Source organism: Squalius cephalus (assembly GCF_949319135.1).
Source record: "Squalius cephalus genome assembly, chromosome: 13".
NCBI classification, from domain to species: domain Eukaryota; kingdom Metazoa; phylum Chordata; class Actinopteri; order Cypriniformes; family Leuciscidae; genus Squalius; species Squalius cephalus.
The window spans coordinates 6,288,709-6,312,521 of record NC_137134.1 but is presented as its reverse complement, the minus strand read 5'-3'; the positions used below and the strand labels follow the sequence as shown (position 1 = coordinate 6,312,521).

At 37.9% G+C, this 23,813-nt stretch overlaps 2 protein-coding genes across 5 annotated transcripts; one reads left to right on the top strand and one right to left on the bottom strand.

Moving 5' to 3' along the window:
* The first annotated feature begins 98 nt into the window (after positions 1-98).
* On the top strand, positions 99-23,786 carry kng1 (kininogen 1). Of its 2 annotated transcripts, XM_079889679.1 has the most exons (8): positions 99-159; positions 15,919-16,275; positions 16,358-16,474; positions 18,928-19,000; positions 20,284-20,456; positions 20,908-21,018; positions 22,670-22,762; positions 22,888-23,786. In XM_079889679.1, the coding sequence occupies exons 2-8, from the start codon at positions 16,078-16,080 to the stop codon at positions 23,173-23,175; spliced, it is 1,053 nt and encodes a 350-aa protein (XP_079745805.1). In that variant the 5' UTR covers positions 99-159; positions 15,919-16,077; the 3' UTR covers positions 23,176-23,786. The 2 variants fall into 2 exon arrangements, with proteins under 2 accessions (XP_079745805.1, XP_079745804.1); XM_079889678.1 differs by lacking the exon at positions 99-159 and having other exon boundaries at positions 15,477-16,275.
* Positions 588-6,387, bottom strand: lamp3 (lysosomal associated membrane protein 3). Of its 3 annotated transcripts, none has more exons than XM_079889681.1 (6): positions 6,229-6,387; positions 5,794-5,972; positions 3,705-3,824; positions 3,520-3,592; positions 924-1,094; positions 588-838 (listed from the first exon to the last, which is right to left on the bottom strand). In XM_079889681.1, exons 1-6 carry the CDS (start codon positions 6,287-6,289, stop codon positions 699-701), a joined length of 744 nt encoding a protein of 247 aa, XP_079745807.1. In that variant the 5' UTR covers positions 6,290-6,387; the 3' UTR covers positions 588-698. The 3 variants fall into 3 exon arrangements, with proteins under 3 accessions (XP_079745807.1, XP_079745809.1, XP_079745808.1); XM_079889683.1 differs by having other exon boundaries at positions 594-838; positions 5,809-5,963; XM_079889682.1 differs by having other exon boundaries at positions 594-838; positions 5,794-5,963; positions 6,229-6,385.
* Positions 23,787-23,813: the final 27 nt, after the last annotated feature.

Genomic DNA, 23,813 nt, shown 5'->3' with positions numbered 1-23,813 from the left:
AAATTAAATAAAAAGTGATTGCACAGCTGTCCCGTAGGTGGCGATGCGCACTAAGAATGTAAATCACTACTGAACACGCAGGGACCAGTGACGTTTGTATGCAATTTCCCGCGAAATCCGTCCCGACATCTATGAAATATTAAGGCTGCGTTGGTTTGGGTAAAGTATATATTAAATATTCTGTTTTGTTAAATATAATAATAGGTAAATTAAGTTAGAAGGTATTTTTACTGTATAGACACAAGCCTTAAAGTCTTACCTGTGAAAAAGACAAAGACAAAGTTTGCTGAACACACAGAAGAGTATGTTGTCACACTATGTGTTGTCACTTTCAACAAGGGTTGTTAATGAAAATACTTGGATACATTCGGTCAATTAAGTCTTCTCCCATTGCAACTTCATAATTAAGCATCAATTTTCTTACTGAAAAAAATCTGCAATTTTTTATTTATTTTTTTTATGGCGTTTTACAAAAAGTATTTTATATTCACATGTAATACCTGCATTTTGACATGGCCCAAAATCTTCAGACATCAGACTGAAAAAGGGGCGTATGCATTACAATGAACACACTGACAACAGCAGTTCCGTGTCCACTCGTATTTTAATTGTTTACTGAGATCATTTAAAACTGTAAAGCAATATCCACACACTATAAAACAATGACATCTCTTGATTCATCTCCACTCGGTGCTCATCTAGATCTGCTCGTAGCCTCGGCCCCGGCGCTCTCGCACCAGCACATACGTCAGGATTGCGATCAGGCAAATGGCTGCAGCGACGGCCCCCAGAATAATCGGGATCATCCGTTTGTTGTAATCCGCCGAGCACTCAACCTCTGAAATTAAGTCACGATAAAACATCTTATTCTTGGGCAAACAGGTTGATAGATCACGTTTGATTTATATGTGAATTATATTGACCTTTCCCGAACACTCCACTGGCGAGGTCAAAGGCCTGAATCTGCAGCGGCACCAGTTTGAGCGTGAGGGTGCTGGACAGCTTCTCAATCGTCTCAGACTTGCACTGGAAGCTTAGGCCAGTTTTGGCTGAGAAGAGCTTCTCATGATCCACGAGTCCAATGTAGGTTTTATCTGTGGATTAAATGGTGGCAAAAAAGTAGTAATCAGCTCATAGTTTAAGAAAATTCTCCTAAGACAACAATGATTAATCTTATGGAAACTGACAAGAACTATACCTGAGTCACATTTAACCCCAAAATCAAAAGTAAGAAATGAGGCACATTATGATTCTTTACACTGTGACATTCTCTTGAAAATTAAGTAATTTTTTTTTTTTTTACCAAATTGTTATTTTGTGTGTATATATGGGTCATTGACGAATAAGGTTTTTAAAAGTGTAAAAAAATAGAATGGAGGTATACCTATATTTGAAACCATTTTTTTAGTTTACCTAGGTGTTAACAATAAGATTTTGTGGTTTGTACAATCAATTAACACTGTTTTTTGTCATTTTTTACAAGATGGAAAAAATGTCACCAAAAAAGTCATTCGGTTTAACCACTGATTTGAACGTTAAAAACTGATTTGACATTGATGTTGAGATAGTATATAGTGTGTACCACAGAAGAAATATTAAAACAAATTATCACTGATCTCATAAATGTAATCATTTATTGGACTACTCTAAACACTCCAACATATTCAAGTAAAACATTGCACAGGGAAAGGAGAAAAGGGGAAATGTAAAAAAAAGAGCCTTATCTGCTTTATATTTGTATTATTGTAGTTCCTTTAGTTATTAAAAACAATATTATTCCATTTAAATATTTACTATATCGGTTTTACCGAATGACCTTTTGACACTTCAAAATCTTTAAAATACCTTTATATGTAGTAAAATATAATTAAAACCTTTTGGATTCAGTAAAAGAGATCAAGTTGTACTACCTTACATACTTTGGATGTGATATATTTGTTTTTTTATTATTATTAAGGCCTTTGGACAAAAAAAATGACCCGTCACGTCATTGACCCATATATATATGTTCTCAAACATACCCAAACCCCCCCCCAAAAAAAAAATATATATATAATTTTTTTTATTATTATTATTTAATTTTTTGGGGGTTGGTTTGGGTGTGAAATATATGGAAGCTCGTTTCCGCCACAAAATAAAACATTTTAAAAGATAATTGCGACTTTTTATCTCACAATTGCGAGTTTACTTCTCAGAATTGCAAGATATAAAGTCAGAATTGCTTGAAATAAAGTCGCAATTGCGTGTTATAAAGTCAGAATTGCGAGATATAAAGTCAGAATTGCGTGAAATAAAGTCGCAATTGCGTGTTATAAAGTCAGAATTGCGAGATATAAAGTCAGAATTGCGTGAAATAAAGTCGCAATTGCGTGTTATAAAGTCAGAATTCGGACTTTTTTTCTCGCAATTGCGACTTTATATCACGCAATTCTGACTTTATAACACATTGCGAGTTTATAACACGCAATTCTGACATATTTTCTCAGAATTGTGAGATATAAACTCAAGTCCAATTCTCTTTTTTTTTTTACCTCAGAATAGTTTATATCTCACAATTCTGACTTTATAACACGCAATTGCGACTTTATAACACGCAATTGCGACTTTATAACACGCAATTCTGACTTTATATCTCCCAATTGCGACTTTATTTCTCAGAATTGCGACTTTATTTCTCAGAATTGCGACTTTATTTCTCCCAATTCTGAGAAAAAAAGTCACAATTCTGACTTGATATATCGCAATTGTGAGAAAAAAAGTCAGAATTGAGAGATAAAAAGTCTCAATTATTATTATTTATTTATTATTCAGTGGCGGAAACAAGCTTCTATAGAAATATGACCTGACATGTTTTTGTAACATTCACTCTTAGGGTCCGTTTACACGACACTGTTTTCAACTAAAAGTGTAAAAACTTTTTATATGTGTTTTGGTCATTCATTTACACAACATCGGTGTTTCGGGGCCTGAAAACACAAACTTTTGAAAACGAGTTTCAAAGTGCAAAACGAGTATAAAACGAGTTTCAAAGTGCAAGTTTTGAAAACGATACCGTTATCGTCTCCGTGTAAACTACAAAAACATGAATCTGTGAAAATGCTGACGTCATGCGCATGTGTATTACGTGTTCAGTCAATAGTGTTTCTTTACAAAGTGACGTCGCCACCTACTGGCCTGGCATGAAAAATATTTTTTTATTTTTCATGCCATTTCAAGCGTTTTTAGTCGTTTTCACGGATCCGTGTGAATGGGGATCGTTTTGACAACGTTGTCGCCTGTGCGCAAAAAACGCAAAGGAAAAACATTTCCATTTTTAGTACATTGTTGTCATTTAAATGTACCCGTGTTATGAATATAAATATTGTATGCTTAATTTCACGATAAGTGTGCGATTAAGCGCACAAAAAGGAGCCCTAATAAAAAGTTTTCTGTTTTTAATTGGAGAACAATGTTGTGTAAATGGCAGTATATCACAGGGTTCCAGATGTTTTCTATCAGTGATATCAGATGTATACTTACTCTGGCAGTCTTTACAAGGAGGAGTAGGCATCAGAAGACCTTTGATAGTCTTCACATAGGAGACAGCGCCTTCCTGCAAGTGTGGCGAAATACTGAATTGCATGTTGGTCAAGGCTAGATGTTGTGCGCATATTTAACCTCAAGAGAAACGTGTCATAAATGCAAACAGATAATACTGTAGGTACCTTGATGAAAATGAACTGCAGATTTCCACCAGCAAAATCCAATGAGAGAAGAGTCTTTTTGTCGCTACAGTATCCCGAGGCTTGTGTCGAGCCGGGATTCAGGTTGAAATAGTACTTTTTCTGGAATACAAGTTAAGCAAATGTGACTAATAGAGGCTGGAAATCAAAATCCTACTAAATAATATCAAAACCATTGGGATGTAAAGAGCAAGACATACAAATTGGGTTTGACTGACTGGAGGGAGTAGATTTTGCAGAATTTGCAGAAGCAGAAAGTCATATTTTCAACAAGTAAATAAATGTAAGCTGATTAATAATATTCCAAAATTCAGTTCATTTGAAAGGGATCTCTTGTGAAAAAAGTACACTTTAGCACACTTTTAAAATCAGTAATTATTACACAAATAATATACTTTGAATATACTTAACTAAGAGTAAAGTTAAATTAAAATGTATTATATATTATGTATAATTTATATTAAATGTTATCAGCTGAACTTAAGAGTGTTTTTGACCCACTTAAGTACATCTTAAGTAGGCCTAATACACTTTAAACTTGTAATTTGCAATGATGAATCTGGAATTTAGTACATTTAAAGTATATTAACTTGTAATATATATATATATATATATATATATATATATATATATATATATATATATATATATTGTTGCTTTACCCCCAAATGCTATTACTCCCAAATGGTGCATATTCATATGTTTACCTTATAAGTTAATAGTATATTAATAATTAGCAATTATTTTTAAGTTGATTAATAATATCCCAAAATTCAGTTCATTTGAAAGGTATCTCTCATGAAAAAGAAGTACACTTTAGCACAGTAACTATTACACACACAAAATATACTTTAAAAACAATATACTTAAGTGTGATCTGAAAGTTAAGTTAAATTAAAATGTATTACAGTTTAAATTGATATTATATGTAATCAGCTGAACTTAGTGTCTTTGACCCACTTAAATACATCTTAAGTAATATACTTTAATAATAACTTGTAATTTGTAATGATGAAGCTGGAATTTAGTACATTTAAAGTATATTAACTTGTAATATATATATATATATATATACACACTGAAAAAAAAACATTGCATTTTTATTTGGCCAGTTTTTGCACGCATATTTTTAAAGTACATTTCACATGGAAACTCTCATATTAAGTAAACTCTACTTAACTAAGTTAAGCTTTACTTAGAAACATCTAAGTAATAAATCCAATAGAAATTGTGTGAGACACCATATCTACATATCATAAGTTATTCAATATGTGACCTCAGAGACCTCAATACTTGGTAGACAATGACGATAACATTTGATGGATCGTTTTTGTGTTTGAATGTGTCATTTTGAGTAGAAAATGAACTCCAATTGTCACAAATTGGCAAGTTACTAATCCTAACAACAAAAGCAATGATGAAACAGTGTAAATACAGCTGGAAAACAGTGAAAAATCAACCTCATTAATTACTCAAGGCCAAGTGCATAATGAGAACACCAGTATCAGAAAGTTGAATAAATTTACTTAATTTTATAACGCTGATATTTACTTTTGCTTTCATTTCTACAAGCCTGAATTGAGTACTAATATATAATAAAAAAAATTAAAAAAATAAAACTTTTTTTAATTCTTGCCTTAACTAACTTTTTCATTCAACCTTTTTCAGTATTTACTTCACCACAAAATCATTTTTATCAATGTACTTATAGTCAACATTTGAAGATCAACAAAGTTCAAATTTGTCCAAAGACAAGAACGGGTATTGTTCAAAATTCATGTATAACTTTGATGAAACTTTTGATCCGTGCACTTCAGATGTTGACTACTGTATATATAATTGAATATATTGTTTTATTACTCCCAAATGGTGCAGATTCATACGTTAAGCTCTTAATGAAACTGTCCCAGTTCAAAGCTGTTGTACCCAAAACCCTTTGTACCCTTTCTGCACACATAGCTTTCTGACAGTGAGCCGTTGCAGATGCTAGTGTTAAACCAAGTGAGTTCTCACCTCTAGAAGGAATATGCTGAGAGGTGGAATAAAAGTGCTGAGGGCATAACAAGCTTACTTTGTTCTCTCTCACCACATACTGCGCTCCCAAACTGGCCCGCACACACACTTGTCCTTTAAGGTTCTTGAGGGTGTAGGTGACCTGAGGAGGGGCAGTTTCTTTGGGCTGCAGGACGGGTCTCTTGGGAGCACCTCTACTGTTGACAGCAGGAACTTCATCACTGGAAGCTGCGGAGTCTGAAAGGGCAATAGAGTTTGAGGCTTGAGAATTTCCTGTTAGCATATCGCAACGGGGGGCTTCAAAAAGCACCACTCGCGAGGAAGTGTTAACCAACATGACCAGCATCACAAGCAACTACGGATGCTGTTAAATGTGTTGCTTTGTGCTTCTGAACAATTAGACTACAGCTTGCTTTCTAAAAGTTGAATTTCTCTTTGTAAATCACAAGTTTGTGGAACAATTTCATTCAAATGAAAAGGCAAATTGACTCACCAAGCCAGTGCAGGGAAGACAGCATGAGAAACAGAGCGATGGGTCGACCCGTGCGAGTCATGTTGAGAACGAGGTTGTTGGGTTGCAGAGCGTTAAACTAATGCCAGTGTGGTTGTGAAGGACGACCCTTATGCCTCAATGCTGTCAGCAATTGTCTGACACCAGGAAGCATTTTAGCCAAGCCCACAATTAGTACACCAAGTAATGATATGAGTAATGACTCTATATCGGTGTAGTTTTAGTTTTATATTTGAGTTTTGGGAAACCTAGAATCTGTGCAATGAGAAGCAGTGGCACTGTTGTAGAGTCGGGTCTGGACTTCACTGGTGCCAATTTTGGAGACAAAACTAAAATTTAGGAGAAAATAGTGTCACTCGTGCTTTTTTGTTGGAGAAAAATGCATTTAATGCCTCAAATGGTTCAATGTCACAGCAAGCACCACTCATTTCCTAAAGACTATTCAATATTGAGTTGTTTTCCATTCAATTACCAAAAATGTATCATTCAAATAAGTTGAATGTATGTGAGCTTTTAAAAACTTCCACAACATCGTCATCACAACTAACAACAACTTTATTAAAAGGATAGTTCACCCATCATCATTTACTCAGCCTCGGGTTTCTTTCTTCTGTTGAACACAAAAGAAGATATTTTGATAATGTCAGTAACCAGACAGTTGCTGGTCCTCACTGACTTTCATAGAAAAAAAATACAATGGAAGTCAATGGGGTCCAATGGGGTCTGGTTACTGACATTCTTCAAAATATCTTCTTTTGTGTTCAACAGAAGAAAGAAACCTGAGGGTGAGAAAATGATGACAATTTTCATTTTTGGGGGGTGAACTATCCCTTTAACTGTGTTCAACTATGCTTGTTTATCTGCAGTTAATTGAAAAACCCTGACAAAATAAGCACATTTCTTAAACACTGGAGATACAAATGTTTTGTCATTTTTGAATTTTGTAAGGTGTGAACGATGAGCAGATTGACCAGACTCGTCTGTTCACACTTTATGTGCTTTGTTCACTTTTTTACTTCCCTTCCCACTTTAGTTTTGGCTGCTCTCTCTTTTTTTTTCTTCTTTTTTTTTTGGGTCTTTTGTGTGTTCAAGTTTCTTGTGTTTTTTAATTTATTTTAAACATTTTAGAAAATACTGAAAATAAGAAGGTGCCATCCATGTTGTAGCATAATTTTGAAAAATGTGGATGACATTATCTTACCAATAATTACTACATTTATGGATGAATGAAGTGAAACTATTTTATTGTCAAGTTTATTTCTCAAAAATACATTATAAATGCAAATCATTCAACAACCTTTTCAATTTCTGAATTAAAAGTTTAGAATTCTTTGTTTTGTTTTTTTTGTGGTGCAATGTACTAACACAAAATATTGTTTGTAAAATTAAAAACTTACTGAATGCAGGTAGTCTTTTTGATGCCAAAAATGCATGGTTGAAACTTTTTAACCACTTGTTTTTATGTCAAGTCAAGTCATCTTTATTTATATAACGCTTTTTACAATACAGATTGTATCAAAGCAGCTTCACAGTGATAACATGAAAATAATACAACAACGTTTGTTTCTAGAAGAAAATTGTGTCATCATCTATCTTAAGTAAGGCAGATCAATAATATTGTTGAATATTAAATGTCCCCAACTAAGCAAGGCAAAAGCCAAGGCAACAGTGGCAAGGAACCAAAACTCCATCAAGTTGATAGAATGGAGGAAAAAACCCTGGGAGAACCCAGACTCAGTCAGTCGCTCAGTTCTCCTCTGGCCAACGAGCGAACAGTGTATGATTATGATTCAGGCAGCATTACAGGTCAGAGGTCAGATTGGATCAGAACATTCACAATATTATCCAGTTCATCTGGTTGGAAGTCGGAGTCATCACGCCGGTATGGAGACGAGTTTGTTGAGGATCAGTGCCGATGACTGTGGTGTCGATGAGGCCTTCACAGGGCTGATGAGGCTGGCACTTCAGGGATGCGTCATGGATGGGTCCAGGTGCAGGTCCACCATCGGATCTGGATACGGCCGGGATCCGGCTGACTTCAGTAAACAGGAGGGACTGGTTGACACTTCAGCACTGCGTTGTCATCATGTCCAGGCGCAGGCCCTTCATCAGATCTGGATACGGCCCGGATCCGGCGGACTGCTGTAAACCTCGGATAAACAGAGAGACTAATATTAGCGTAGACGCCATTCTTCTTATGATGTAAAGAGTACATCAAGATTTATGGGAAGTGTTCCCGGTTCCGGCTGACCTAATCTATGCAGCCTAACACTGAATTATAGAAGTCTACAGTGTGTTATGTGTACGCTAGATCAAAGAGATGTGTCTTTAATCTAGCTTTGATCTGACAGAGTGTGTCTGCTTCCTGGACAATGGTAGGAAGACTGTTCCAGAGTTTTGGTGCTTATTATCAACTGGCCGGAATTTTGAGATTGCAATAGACGTGAAGGACTATAATGCGTTAAGAGCTCGCTCAAGTACTGCGGAGCTAAACCATTTAGTGCTTTGTAAGTAATCAGCAATATTTTAAAATGTATGCGATGTTTAATAGGCAGCCAGTGCAGTTTTGACAGAACCGGGCTAATATGGTCATACTTCCTGGTTCTGGTAAGAACTCGAGCTGCTGTGTTTTGGACCAGCTGTAGTTTGTTTATTAAGCGTGCAGGGCAACCACCCAGTAGAGCATTACAATAATCTAGCCTTGAGGTCATGAACGCATTAACTTACTGTTCCACATTTGTCAATGAGAGCATATGACATAATTTAGATATATTTTTAAGATGGAAAAATGCAGTTTTACAGATGCTAGACACGTGACTTTAAAATGAAAGATTGGTATCAAAGAGCACACCCAGGTTCCTAACCGACGACGAAGACTTAACAGAGCAACCATCAAGTGTTAGACAGTATTCTAGGTTATTACGCGAGGAAGTTTTTTGTCCAATAATTAGAAAATCTGTTTTTTCAGAATTAAGTAGGAAATTACGAGTCATCCAATTTTTTATATCAGCTATGCATTCTGTTAATTTTGTGAATTGATAAGTTTCGTTAGGTTTTGAAGAAATATAGAGCTGAGTATCATCGGCATAACAGTGAAAGCTAATGCCATGTTTCCTAAAGATATCTCCTAAGGGTAGGATGTACAGAGTGAACAGCAGCGGTCCTAGTACTGAGCCTTGTGGTACGCCATACTGAACTTGTGATCGATAAGACACTCTTCATTTACTGCTACAAACTGATAACGGTCAGATAAGTATGATTTAAAACATGTTAATGCAATTCCACTAATGCCAACATAATTTTCAAGTCTATTTAAAAGAATGTTGTGGTCAATAGTATCAAATGCAGCACTAAGATCGAGTAACACTAAAAGAGAGATACAACCACGATCGGATGATAAGAGCAAATCATTTGTCACTCTAATGAGAGCAGTCTCGGTACTATGGTACGGTCTAAATCCTGACTGGAAATCCTCGCAGATATCATTTCTTTCTAAAAAGGAACATAGTTGTGAGGATACTGCCTTTTCTAATATCTTTGACAGAAAAGGTAGATTTGAGATTGGCCTGTAATTGACTAATTCTGTAGGATCAACTAACGTTTTTTTAACAAGCGGTTTAATCATAGCCAGCTAAAAAGTTTTTGGTACGTATCCTAATGACAAAGATGAATTAATGATATTAAGAAAGGCATTTATGCTAGGGCTTCACAATATTGAAAGAAAACTGACATTGCAATGTTTTGTTTTTCAGCAATAAATTGCAATACGAAAGCAATTTCACCAGATGATTGAATAACTCTGCTTGGAAAGAATTATTTCTTCTAGAATGATTGGAGTGATTTTGTAGGGGAGTGAATATGCAAATAATAATAATAATAATAATAATAAAAATAGAAGCATAGATTAATACAACAGAACAAAGGTAAGTCTAACAGTATTCAGGTACAGAAATTGACAAATCAAATATTAAATAGCACTGCATAGTCTTCATTGTAGACATTAAATGGCTATAATTAATCTTTGTTAAAACTACAAAAGTGATTTTCTTTTTTTCTTTTGTTGTTTGATTAACATTAATGACACAGACAGCTTTGGGTATAAGGCTGCTGTCACTTTAAGAGCTAAAACACAGATCCAGTAACGGTTCGCCAGAGTTCCCTTTCAGTCGGTCATGTTCAACGTGCCGACGTAATTGGGATCACTTCAGGGACATGGTGCTCAGTCACCTCAGCCAGTTGGGGCTTCGGGTCAACTGGGAGAAGAGAAGAGCAAACTCGTCCCCGCGCAAAGGATCACTTTTCTTGGTATGGAGTTGGAATCGGTCAGCCTAACAGCATAGACGTTGGAACAGGGGGGGACAAATGCCGCCCCCCCCCCCATTTCCCCACCCCTCTAGGGGTCAGCTAGCTGTTTGTTTCGTTGTTTTTGTTTTCCGTTGTTTTTTATATATAAAAAATATATATATAAATGCAGAATCTGAATTAAAATGTGTTTGATTTAAGCCTATTTCAAAATTTTGTGTCATAAAATGTCTTTTTTTTAAGCCTTTCGCACGTACGTTCACACCGGTGTGATTAGAACGGTCAGTGCATCACATGATCAACTGCTAAATTCAAATGTTGAATTTAGCCAGAGACAGGCGCGCTCAGAGCTGTCATATATCACAACTTTTCAGTGTTTTCAACCACATACTGTTTATTTTAGGTTTCAGACATATAAATTCACATAAGTACTAAAAAAACAATACATTTAGAGTTTGTCAAATACACACTGATGTCTATGGAAGAGGTAATAATAATCCTTTCCATTATAATTCGACACGTTTTATTCACATCAGATACACATTGTCTAAGTAACTTTAATGTTTACTCTATTCTTCTCCCAGTTCACCAGCCACTTACTTTTAAGTATTTCGGGAGAAGTGGATGAATTCACGTGTTGTAAATCCAACAGATCCGATTCTCTGAACTGCGTCTGCGGCACAAATTAACATGGCGCCGCCCATCGCGCATACAGCTCAACTAACGCGATGCGATCGTTATAAAGGTGTTTAAACAACAATACAACAATACAAAACATTCCACTTGCATGTATTTGACAATCGGAATATCAGATATTTCATGCCATAGCTAACATTGTGAATATTCTGAATAAAAAAGGGAAAAAATGGCATAAAAGCAGATCATCATTCATTCAGCTCTGTTGCTGCTGCGGTGTGTCACGTGACAAGCAATGACGCGTCACCATGGAAACCATAAAGTGACATTCTAAATAACGGTCGCCTTGAACCCCAAGCACCCCCCCCCCCCAAGAATCTCGCCCCCCCCCTCTCACAATATAGTTCCCACGTCCCTGCCTAACAGCACGCCTCACAGAGGCACGTGTTCAGTCGGTGTTGAACTGCTTGAATTAGTTCAAACGCAGAACAGCGGCCCCCACTGAAACACTTTCAGAGGCTCCTAGAGCATATGGCATCTGCAGCCGCTGTGACGGACTGCTTCATATGAGGCCGAGCCCTGGCTTCACAGAGTCCTGAGATGGGTGTGGCAGCTCGGCTTGTACCGGATTTGTATCACCTTGTACTGCCGCCAAACCTTCAGCCCTTGGTTGTACCCTTCGTTTCTACGGGCAAGTGTTCCCCTAGAACAAGTGTCCAGGCATGCTGTAGTCTTCACAGATGCCTCTGCCACCAGCTGGGGGGCCACGTACAACGGGCATGCAGTCTTGGGTGTGTGGACGGGGCCTCAACTGCAGTGGCACATCAACTGCCTCGAGTTGCTAGCAGTGCACCTTGCTCTGAGCCACCTCAAGGGGCCGCTACGAGGCAAACATGTACTGGTCCATACGGACAACACTGCGGCCGCTGCGTACATCAACCATCAGGATGTCACAACTCGCCCGCCATCTTCTCCTATGGAGTCAGATGCATCTGAGGTCGCTTCGTGCCACTTATATCCCCGGCCTACTCAACTATGCCGCCGACGAGCTCTCACGGCAGCAGGTGCTTCCGGGAGAATGGAGACCCATCCCCAGGTGGTCCAGCTGAATTGGAGGCGCTTCGGAACCGCACAGGTAGATCTGTTTGCCGCGTCTGACACGTCGCACTGCCAGTTGTTTTATTCCCTGACCGAGGGCTCCCTCGGCATGGATGCGCTGGCACACAGCTGGCCCCCGGGGCCTACGCAAGTATTCGTTTTCCCCAGTGAGCCTTCTCACACAAACACTGTGCAAAGTCAAGGAGTACGAGGAGCAGGTCTTGCTAGTTACGCCTTACTGGCCCAACAGACCTGGTTCCCAGAACTCATGCTCCTCGTGACAGCCCCGCCTTGGCCCATTCCTCTGAGAAAGGACCTGCTTTCTCAGAGACAGGGCACTCTATGGCACCTGCCTCCAGACCTCTGGACACTCCATGTCTGGTCACTGGACGGGACGCGGAGGTTCTAGGTGACCTACCCCAGGCGGTGGTAGACACCATCATTTCCGCTAGAGCCCCCTCTACGAGGCGCCTCTATGTGTTGAACCTGAAGTGGAACCTGTTTGTTGAATGGTGTTCGAACTTGCTCAATCAGAGCAGTGCTTTCCTTCCTGCAAGATGGGTTGGGGCGAAGGCTGTCTCCATCCACCCTCAAAGTGTACTATGTTGCCACCAGTGATGGAGTACTCGAGTCCTGGACTCGGACTCGAGTCCCTATTCTCTGGACTCGAGTCCGACTCGAGACTCTATTCTCAGGACTCGTGACTTGACTTGGACTCGCGGACTGATGACTCGTACTTGGACTCGGACTCGAGGATATATAAAATCGGACTTGAGCATTCATCAAATGAATGATGTTGGATGAAGTTTCTGACTAAATAGGTTTTAAAATTTGATATAAGATGTTACACTTTTCCTGTTTTGAGCTCCAAGACCGGACGGGATCTCTTTTTTTCCTGCATATAAGAACGAGCAGAGAGAAAGCCCCAGCCGCACGCGCGCGCGCGCACCGTCTTCAAACAACACGAGCGGTGCTCCCTCCTCTAATATTAATCAAAATCAATTGACACGCTAGTAAAAGGTCGGAAGACCGAAGTTTCACGTAGATCATTCAGAGATTTTTTTTAATTATCGCGAGGTGTGAATTGTGCTGAAAAAAAATATAATAAAAAAAAAACGTTTGCCTTATCTTCTCTGAAAAGCATTCCGCACATTTAGCTGACATTAGCCACAATTTCAATAAACGAAAAGACCTATCTAGTGATGAAATGTTTTCTGTGTTGACACAAATCTTGTCCTGTCCTAAACTGCCGAGATAATCACACAAGGCGTGCCGTAGGCTACACGTCCATTAATGACACGTCCGATTCGCGAACTAATGACTCCTTTGAACGATTCACTTTAATGAATGGTTAAAACAACTGTCCATCTGTCCAACAACGAACTCACGAGACGTCTGAATCAGTGTAAAACAAATTGGTAACACTTTACAATAATGTTCCATTTATTAAACTCTAGTTAACTACATTAGTTAACATTTAGGCTACTATTAATAAACTGCACTTCTACAGCATTGTTAATGTTAATTTTAACATTTAGCCTACTAATAGCCTACATTATTGAAATCAAAAGTTTTTATTTATATTTATTTATATTGTATTTATTATTTATATTTGTCAACACAGTGGTGTCATTTTGTTTAATGTAGACCCTCTTTTATAATTATATCAGCTCTTTAAAGGTGCCAGAGTAGAGAAATGTAGGCAGTCTTGAAATATAACACAGACTCAACCTTGATGACTCGACTCGGACTCGAACACTGGGGACTCGAGACTCGACTCGGACTCGAACACTGGGGACTCGAGACTCGACTCGGACTCGAACTCAGGTAATGGTGACTCGTCTCGGACTCGACTCGGCCTCTTCTTTGGTGACTCAGACTTGGACTCGGACTCGAACACGGGGACTCGAGACTCGACTCGGACTCGACAGTTGGTGACTCGACTACAACACTGGTTGCCACTATCGCCACACATGTGCGATTCGCACATCGCAAAGGTTCCTGAGGGGGGCGAGAAGACAAAATCCTCCTCGCCCTCACTCGATACCCTCTTGGGACTTGTCTTTGGTGCTTACAGCACTGCAGAGAGCACCCTTCGAGTCCTTGCAGTAAGCAGAGTTAAAAATGCTGTCTTGGAAGACAGTACTCCTGGTTGCATTAGCCTCCATTAAGAGGGTAGGGGACCTGCATGCATTTTCGGTCGATGAATCGTGCCTGGAATTCGGCCCGGCCAACTCTCACGTTATTCTGAGACCCCGGCCTGGATACGTGCCCAAGGTTCCTGCCACTCCCTTCTGGGACCAGGTGGTGAACCTGCAAGCACTGCCGCTCTTTATATTTAATTATAAATATAGAGCGCTTGAGTTACAAATTGAGTTCTCTTTCGCATCTTAAATGGTTTAAAATCGCATTAATGTTTAAACTGACAGGTCCTAAAACATGTTCACTCTATGATGGTTAAACTTTTCAATTAATCCGAGAATCACGTAGGCTTCGAACCATGGTACCTGGTCTGTACTGATCAACTATGATCCCACACAATGAGAATTCCTCTGGAAAAAGTCCTTAAAGACAACCTGTGGGCATCATTTTTAAGGGATATGTTTCATCATTTAGGGTATTGTGCTAGGCATTCCTCACTGAGTGCTGATTTCTGCTTGGCTGCCATTTTGAGTGATACGCTTCAAGATGAGCAAAACAGATAAAGGACAAACACTTACAGCAAAAAACTACTATACAGCAGATATAGACATATGGGATAGGTTACGTGTCTGTATTAATGAGCACATAACTAAAAACAAAAGTAAGAGAAATATAACTATTCAAATATAACTAAATGTAATCTGGTGGCCATTTTCACTGTAAATGAAGGTCATGCTTTTTTACATAGAAAAACAATTTTAACACTTATTATATAAATATTTGTATTTGTAAACATATGTATGTTAATGTAAAGTAAATGAACAATTAACATTACTGTAGCATTTTTACCAATTTTTGTAAAAAAAAATATTTTAATCAATTATCTAGTTATTAGTAAATTCTCTTAAGTACATTCAAGTAGCAGCTCTGTAGAGACTGAATTCGATGTGAGATCATTTCTTTAATTTCATGAGAGGAAAACACACAGCACAGGTCAAAGGTAGAGGGGACAAAGTATTCCCTTAAACACACACAGCTACTTTTGTCAATTTGCTTAGCGCAACTTTGCTTTCTACCACTGGTAAATGCTGTGTTTGTCTCTGTTATGGACTTTTTTCTGTCATTCTTTTTTATTTTATTGAGTAACTCACGATAATATGAATACTTGAGATAAATACGTAAAATATATCCAAAAAGCTGTATAATCAATAATATCTTTGTAAGCAAACTGGGCGACTTGCAAACAAACAACTTTCTATTGGCTTGACAGCTAATGTTTGTGTCCAGAGCACATGGATTGATTTTTTTTTTTTTTTTGGAACAAATTGTCCACCATAATAAAATGTTAAAACTGGGATCTGAAGCCAAATTGTGCACCATCATGTATAGGTCTCTGTGAAGGTCTCTTATCATTGCTTTGGAGTTGGACTAGTGATTCAGGGAATTCTGCATGTTGTCGAGAGCATCTCAAATGAGTAAACATTTGCTTTACAGCTGCTGAATACCAGCTCACCATATTTGGACAGGTGGAGATAGAGACAGAATTGAGCGATAAAGCAGTGAGTAAATCATTACAGGGGCGGATAGAGTCCAGTGGGAACATTTCTGAACACTTTCAGTGGTTTCCAGACGAGCAGAGACGTTCATGACACTATGATGCGGGACAAGATCTTGGTGGTTTTTGCTTTAGCTTGGCTTTACTGTTCTTCGGGACATGGACAAACTGACACTAACATCCCGTGTGACGATAAACGTGTGGAAGATGTTGTCAATTTAACTCTCTCTAAACATAACGAGATATTAACCGAAGGCGGAAAACTGGCTCTCTATGAAATCCTGGAGGCTACAAAGGTAGGAGTTTTGCTCTTTGCATTCAACAATATTTTGCAGATCTACGCAACTTCCTTAAGTACAACGCTGTAATTTCACACAGGCTCAGAATGAATCGGGGGACGTTCTGTTTGTGCGCTTCACAAGCAGAGAGAGCGATTGTCCCGCGGGAGGAGACAAGCTTTGGCATCAGTGCGACTACCTGCAGCGAGTAGATGCGGTAAGATCTGACCAAGTTATCTACGTGAACATGCACATTCATTATCGCAAAATAAACCCCAACATTTAGAAACAAGCTATGCAAGAAATCTAAAGAATAGCAATTATACAGGTTAGAATTAACTATACAACATTTTGATTGCACAATGCCACTATTGACCAATCACGATCAATAATCTAGCCTGACAACAGCCTTTATCCATGACCCTAGTCACATTATATTAGGGGTGTAACGGTACGCAGAAGTCACGGTTCGGTACGAACCACGCTTTTGGTGTAATGGTTCGATACGAGTTCGGTACTACAGGACAAAGCAACAAATCCCCAATGCTAGGTTACTTTTTATTATTATTTTGAACAGACAGTAGTGCAAATTACAGTTAGTACCACCTAGCAGCATTCAGTCCCCTGAGGTAGTTGGTACATTACAGCCTCCTATAGTGTAGTAAGCACTCTTGCCAATTCCCTCCAGATTCCTGATTAATGAATAGGGATGCATAGGGGGCGCTAGTGAGCTATGGGTCGGTAGGTCGCACTCCCCTGCAGCTCCCGCAAAATTATTATTAAATTTACTTTTTTTTTAACAATAATTTCTACATAAAGAGTTTTCCTTGCAAGTTGGATTAGTTTCGTTTATAGTCATCGGCTACAAGATGAAAGCGAGCTTGAAGACACAATCCTCAAAAAGGAATAGGGATGCACAATATATCGGCCACCATATCGGTATCAGCCGACATAAGTCATATAGTCTGTCATATAGGCCACATAAAATTATAATGTGGACATTGGATTTAGATTTATCGGCCAATATATCGGTTATCAGCTTTCAAACATAAAGAGTTATCGGGATCGGCCAAAATGTTCATATCGGTGGATCCCTATTAACCAAGAGACATGAAACCAGAGAATGCTCAGAAATGCAGAGTAACACTAGACAAGACTTCGCCATGAATGACTGAGATAACCAGGCTATTATGGGGTGAGATAATGAGCTAATGAGTCACACAGGTGGATGTAATCATGGCTGATTAGTCTGGGCAAAGGATTATGGGGAATGGAGTCCGTGATAATGTGGTGATTGTCCGGGGTGGAGTCAGAGTGCCCTCTGGTGGCCATCGAGGGCACTCCAGCTGATGATCATGACACCTAGTGCTGGGTACACACCAAAAGATAATCGTGCTGATTTTGGGCCAATTTCCCCTCTTCCGACAATCCTAGCTATGTCCCGATTATCTTGATGGTTCTACAGATTATCTTATCAGATTTTCCCTTGGTGTGAGGTGTGTTAAGAGTGTCCGAACCTGATCGGAAGAACGCCGGAGCCGCCCCGATCGCGAATCGTAAATATTCAACATGTTTAATATTTAAGATCAGAAATCCTGATGTGTGGGGGGGAACCCCGAGGACAAACGCGCGCACGCTCTGGAGATTATCACTTGAAACGAAACAATATCCAATCAGAAAGCGAGATGATGGAAGACGGAAGCTTAACAAACGCAGTCATGGCGCAGCACAAAGTGAAATTGAGGTGGACAGCAGAAATGGAGGATCAGCTTGTTGATAATTCCAAAAACTATTGTTGTTCCAACAACAAAATCATTCCAAACACTATCATCGCATTTCTTCCTGCATATCGTCCGCCATGCTTATTCTGAGGTCTCACGAGATTTTGCGAGATTTCCTGTGTTCACAGTCGAGACTCTGGTTGAAAATCTGTTCAATCTATAGGAGCAAAACGGTTAAATCTAGGATTTTTTGTCCTCATGTTTGTGGTCTATCACATTTTGAAAATCTTATAAGATGTAAAAAATCTTTTGGTGTGTACCCAGCATAAGCTGGCATTTTCTTTGCGCACAAGGGTTCATTAACATGCGATTGCAATGGCGAATGCACAAAGTTCAATATAATGCTTTTTCAAGAAATCCCAAATCGGTCTCACTATAACAGCAACTTAAAATACATACAGATAAGAGTAAGAAACTGTAAAGGGTTTACTTTTATGTACACTCACAATAAAAGCAAAACAGTGTGCTTTTGAAAAGTAAAGAAAACAAACATGATGCCGCTTTCTGCCGTCCCGGTTCCCTTTCCCTGAAGTTTCTTGAGCGTGTCACAAAAAATGAATCGAAACTCAGCGTATAGGCGACTATCAAGCTCTTGCACGCCCTCTGAACTCTTGTTTTGGGTTGGTGCATAGATCGTCTTTTCTTCTGCTCTTTTTCCTGTTGTGGTGGTTAGCAAACAGCGTTGCATTACCGTGAGCACCCCCTCCTGTATTGGAGTGTGGATCGCCTGAGACTGACTGTATTCGTCTGACTGTATGCACTGAACCGTGACGTCCGTACTGTGGGCGAATACATGCACCGCTACACCCCTACATTATAGCATGGCTTCTTATTACTGAAATAGCTGTCTTTCTTGTCTTGGGGTAACGTACATTTTGTGGTTCCTCAGGCACTCAGAATCTGTCATGCAAAAGTCCTGTTTACAGAAGCGGGTCGAGAGTTACTGGTGCATGACTGTTCAGGTATGTTGTATTATGGCTGCCAGCTGAATGTTATAATAATATCTCATGTCTCATTTCTTTTTTACTTTACAGCTAATGACACATAGTCATTTTTCCATATTTAAAGGAATTAATAGCACTTTTATGCCTTAAACACAAAACAACTCTGGTGCTGTTCTTGTGTCGGTCAAAAATTACCTTTTGTTTTTTTTTCAATGAAATGATTGTACTATATTTTAGTTCAATAATGTTTTTTATTTAATATTTTGTATTTTAAGGGGATTTTATGGTACTAAATTATATTTATGCAGTAGTTATAATCCATTTATTCACTTTTTTGAGCATAAACCTGAAAATGAAATTTCCAACTTTAACTGTCATAAATCTTGAATGCTTTTGAGCGCAGGCGGAAGTTTGGTCCCTTTTTACAGACGACACATGTCGGATTATTGCTGAAGTGAAAAAAGTTTGAAAAAGTGAACTTGAAAAAATTTACATTTTACATTTACATCAATTTTTATATGAAATAAATTTCCCAAAAAATGTTTTACTCTAAAACCATAAATCTAAACAAGTTGTGTTCCAAATTTGAGGTTGATATCGCAAAAAAAATTGGTTGTGCGCAGTACCAAATGGTTCCACTAGATCAAAATGATCTCCCATTCATTTCAAATGCGCTCATTTTGACCGCGTACAATAAAAGTGTGACTATTTTTTTCTTCAGGACCATTTAACCTTTTTGAATCATGTCCATAATTTTTTTTTGTGTTCATACAGTAAGTGCCAAAACCTTTACCAAGTTTCGTACCATTCCGATCAAGTAAAAAACAAAACAAAACGTAAAATGTTTAGATCAAAAATGGACGAACAGCACCAGAGGGTTAATATGATTAATAAGATTTGCTCAACTATCCTCAGATTCATCCCGTACATCACAGCATCTGATTCAAAGAATTTAATCAGTAGAAATCAGAAGACAAATGTACAAGACTGTGTACTCTTCCCATAATGCACTGCGAATTATGAAATTGGGTTAAAAAATGCCATATTATAAAACTATTTATGTGTAGTCCTTACATAAAACATTTAAACATTTACCGATACTTATATCAGTAGTTTGAAAATGTGATTTCCATTTTAATGGAAACACTGGCTTCTCTGATTGGTGGATCTGTGTTGAGGATTCTGGGTAGTGTAGTTTTTCCACTATGAATTAAACAGTATTTTTTAAAAGGAAGTTGAAATCACTCTGGATGGTGGAGTACATTAAATTTTACTCTCTCTTTCCTAAAATTCTCTGACAGCTGAGCCGGCTATTTCCTCTAAAGTTGCCCATTGTCTGGGCTGCCCTGAAAAGATTGACTTACATCAGGAAGAACTGAGAGAACCGCTCATTTATTCTTTGACCAAAGCCAACAGTATGGTCAATCATATGCACTTCTACATCTTTAAGGACTTGACCTTGGCAACAAAACAGGTACACTTTTTCTTTCCGTGATCCTGTAGCTCAGCTGGTAGAGCTTGGCTCTAGAATAAAAAAGGTTCAATGGGCTTCTGTGTAGAACCCTGGGGTTCTTGACTCAATTTTAAAGAACACTTTAGGCCAAAAAAGAACAATATGAGGAAAAATGTTTTAATCTTGTTATTAATAATTAAAACTAAATCCATAAAATGGTCCCATGATGGGAACCCCTATATATGAAGCGCCAGACAGAACCCAGAAGACAGAACCCCAAGGTTCTGGATAGAAATTTTAAGTCACTTAGAGCCCTTTCTTCTAAGAGTGTGTAGCAACACAATTGGTGTGACTTTGGGTAGATGCATAAATATGAATGTAAAATCACCTCATTTGATCCATTGAGCTATTTTATTGTTGAATTGGGCTGCGGTGTTAATGTTGTGGTGTTGTGGTTCTTCTCTATGTGTAGGTGGTTGCTGGGTTCAGGTACAAATTGCAGTTTAAAATTGAGAAGAGCAACTGCACCAGGAAGGAATTCAAATTCGTTACTGAGGAGTGTCACCCACTGCAGGAGCAGACCGTAAGATTCACACCACTTTTGTATTTTAGTGGAAACCTTGATACTTTTTTTCAAGATTCTTTGAATCTCATTTATTTGAAATAGAAATCCGTTATAACAATACAAATGTCTTTAATGCATCCTTGCTGAATGAAAGTATTAATTTCTTAAAAAAAACTTAGGCCTACCCCAAACTTATAATATTAAACATTATTATCTATTAATTTAGTCTGAGATGGCACAATGCACTTTAGTAACACTCAAAGATGTTCTTTGTCTGACAGAATGTTTATATACATAAATGTATGTTATTACGAACCGTTCAAGGAAAGTTCTATGTCAAGTCAAGTAAAGTATATTTGTATAGCGCTTTTCACAATACAGATTGTATCAAAGCAGCTTCACAGTATTAAATTAAAATAATACAACAAGGTTTGTTTCTAGTGGAATTTATTGATTGATAAAATTAAATTAAAATATCCCCAAAATATCCCCAATGTAAAAATTAGTGAAAATATACTTAATAATAATTCAAATAGCCTATAGTTAAAAAATGAAAAAGACAATTAACAATAAATAATTAATTTTAACTTTTTGTCGTATTTACGAGTTTATATAACAATTCTGATGCTTTTCTCTCAATTGTGAGTTTATATCTCACAATTCTGATGTTTTTCTCGCAATTGCTAGTTTATATCTCGCAACTCTGACTTTCTCTCGCAATTCCTAGTTTATATCTCACAGTTCTGATGCTTTTCTCACAATTGCTGGTTTATATTTCGCAATTCTGGCGCTTTTCTCGCAATTGCAAGTTTATATCTCACAATTCTGACGTTTTTCTCGCAATTGCGAGCTTTTATCTCACAATTCTGGTGCTTTTCTCGCAATTGTGAGTTTATATAATGAAATTCTGATGTTTTTCTCCCAATTGTGAGTTTATATCTCACAATTCTGACATTTTTCTCGCAATTGCGAGTTTATATCTCACAATTCTGACGTTTTTCTCGCAATTGTGAGTTTATATCTCACAATTCTGACGCTTTTCTCGCAATTGTGAGTTTATATCTCACAATTCTGACGCTTTTCTCGCAATTGCTAGTTTATATCCTGCAATTCTGACACTTTTCTCACAATTGTGAGTTTATATTGCAATTCTGACGCTTTTCTCGCAATTGCTAGTTTATATCCTGCAATTCTGACACTTTTCTCGCAATTGTGAGTGTACATCTCGAAATTCTGAGTTTCTCGCAATTGTTAGTTTATATCGCAATAACGTATGCTTTTCTCGCAATTGCTAGTTTATATCTCGCAATTCTGGCGCTTTCCTAGCAACTGAGAGTTTATGTCTTGCAATTTTGACTTTTTTCTCACTATTATGTTTATCTTGAAATTCTGAAAAAAATAAGTCAGATCTGTGAGATGTAAACTCACAATTACGAGAAAATAAGTTGCAATTCGCAATTCTAACTCTTTTTTCAGAATTGTGAGATAAACTCGCAATTGCGTGACAATGTCAGAATTGTGAGATAAAAACTCACATTTACCTTTTGTATATCATTTTATTTATTTTGTGGCGGAAACAAACTTCCATAGTCATGTATAGAAACAATTTCAAAGAAAGTGTATACTTGTAATGTGCATGTGTATCCTCACACGTACTGTTGTTGTTTAGGAGGTTTTGCAGTGTAACTCCACTGTGGATGTGGCTCCTTGGAGACACGAGGTCCCAGAAGTGCATGTTGAATGTCAGCCAGGTGTCATGGGGGTGAGCCACCCATCAATATATTTACACATAAATGATATATATTCAATTATATAGATCATTTTCACCCCATAAAGTGTTGCGATAGATTTTCAAATGAATGTTTGTGCCCAACATCTTGCTTTCAGGAGTTAACAAGATTCAAACGGCCACCAGGCTGGTCTCCTCTTAGGACCATGCCGATGAAACCATTGAGTCCTCCTCCCATGCCGATGAAACCATTGAGTCCTACTACCAAACCCAAAGATTCCACAGAGGACTCCAAGGAGAGCATTAGTGCAACCCAAAGCACACTGCTGAAATGTCCTACCAAACCCTGGAAAGAGTTCAAGCCCGTCACTGACAGCATTGCTGCTCCAAGCACTACAGACCCGGCCACAGCAGACACTGAACTCAGCGATCAGGATTTGATGTGATGAGCAGCCCGTGTTTGTTTGTCTTTATGCGCTCTGCGGTAAAATGATTATCTAAAATAAAAAAAGAAGGCAAGGATGAAAGAAAATGCAACTAACATTCTTATAATGTGTTTTATGGAGTTTTGTCAGTCATTTATTTGTGGATTAGAATAATTCACAGTTGTCTCATATTTCACAATAAAGAGGAATATACAAATATGCTATTTGATGATTTTTATTGCTTGTCTATACAACGTAATAAAATCTGATTTTTTTTCCAAAAAGATTTGTATGAAAAAAAAAACTGCAACTAGTAACAGCGACTTTATCTCACATTTTTTAAAAAACACATTAGGAATTCGTAGTTCTGACATCACAATCGCGTGTTTATATCTTGTAATACTGACTTTTTTCTCCAAATTGTGAGATAAAATACTTCCTCCAGGGGTCAAACTACTTCATGCTTGTATGCTCAGGCACTATAAAACTTTATTAATCATAACTTTTATTTACACAATGACAAGAAAATGCACAAGAGGGAAATAAAGAGCTGAAGCGTATTAGCTATGTTTCCATCCACCTATTTGTACTGTATGTGCATATTGGGATATCGCATAAAAAACGCTGGATGCATCTCGAATGTTGGTTTGGTGGTTCTG

What these genes read in the sequence shown, in the direction of transcription:
- lamp3 (XM_079889681.1), bottom strand. Translation starts at nt 6,289, where the DNA reads ATGACTCGCACGGGTCGACCCATCGCTCTGTTTCTCATGCTGTCTTCC. An exon ending in ATGTGGTGAGAGAGAACAAA is followed by an intron (nt 3,825 to 5,793) that starts GTAAGCTTGTTA and finishes CTTGTATTCCAG; the next exon opens with AAAAAGTACTATTTCAACCT. An exon ending in TGCAGTTCATTTTCATCAAG is followed by an intron (nt 3,593 to 3,704) that starts GTACCTACAGTA and finishes CCACACTTGCAG; the next exon opens with GAAGGCGCTGTCTCCTATGT.
- kng1 (XM_079889679.1), top strand. Translation starts at nt 16,078, where the DNA reads ATGATGCGGGACAAGATCTTGGTGGTTTTTGCTTTAGCTTGGCTTTAC. An exon ending in TGACCTTGGCAACAAAACAG is followed by an intron (nt 20,457 to 20,907) that starts GTACACTTTTTC and finishes CTCTATGTGTAG; the next exon opens with GTGGTTGCTGGGTTCAGGTA. An exon ending in ACCCACTGCAGGAGCAGACC is followed by an intron (nt 21,019 to 22,669) that starts GTAAGATTCACA and finishes GTTGTTGTTTAG; the next exon opens with GAGGTTTTGCAGTGTAACTC.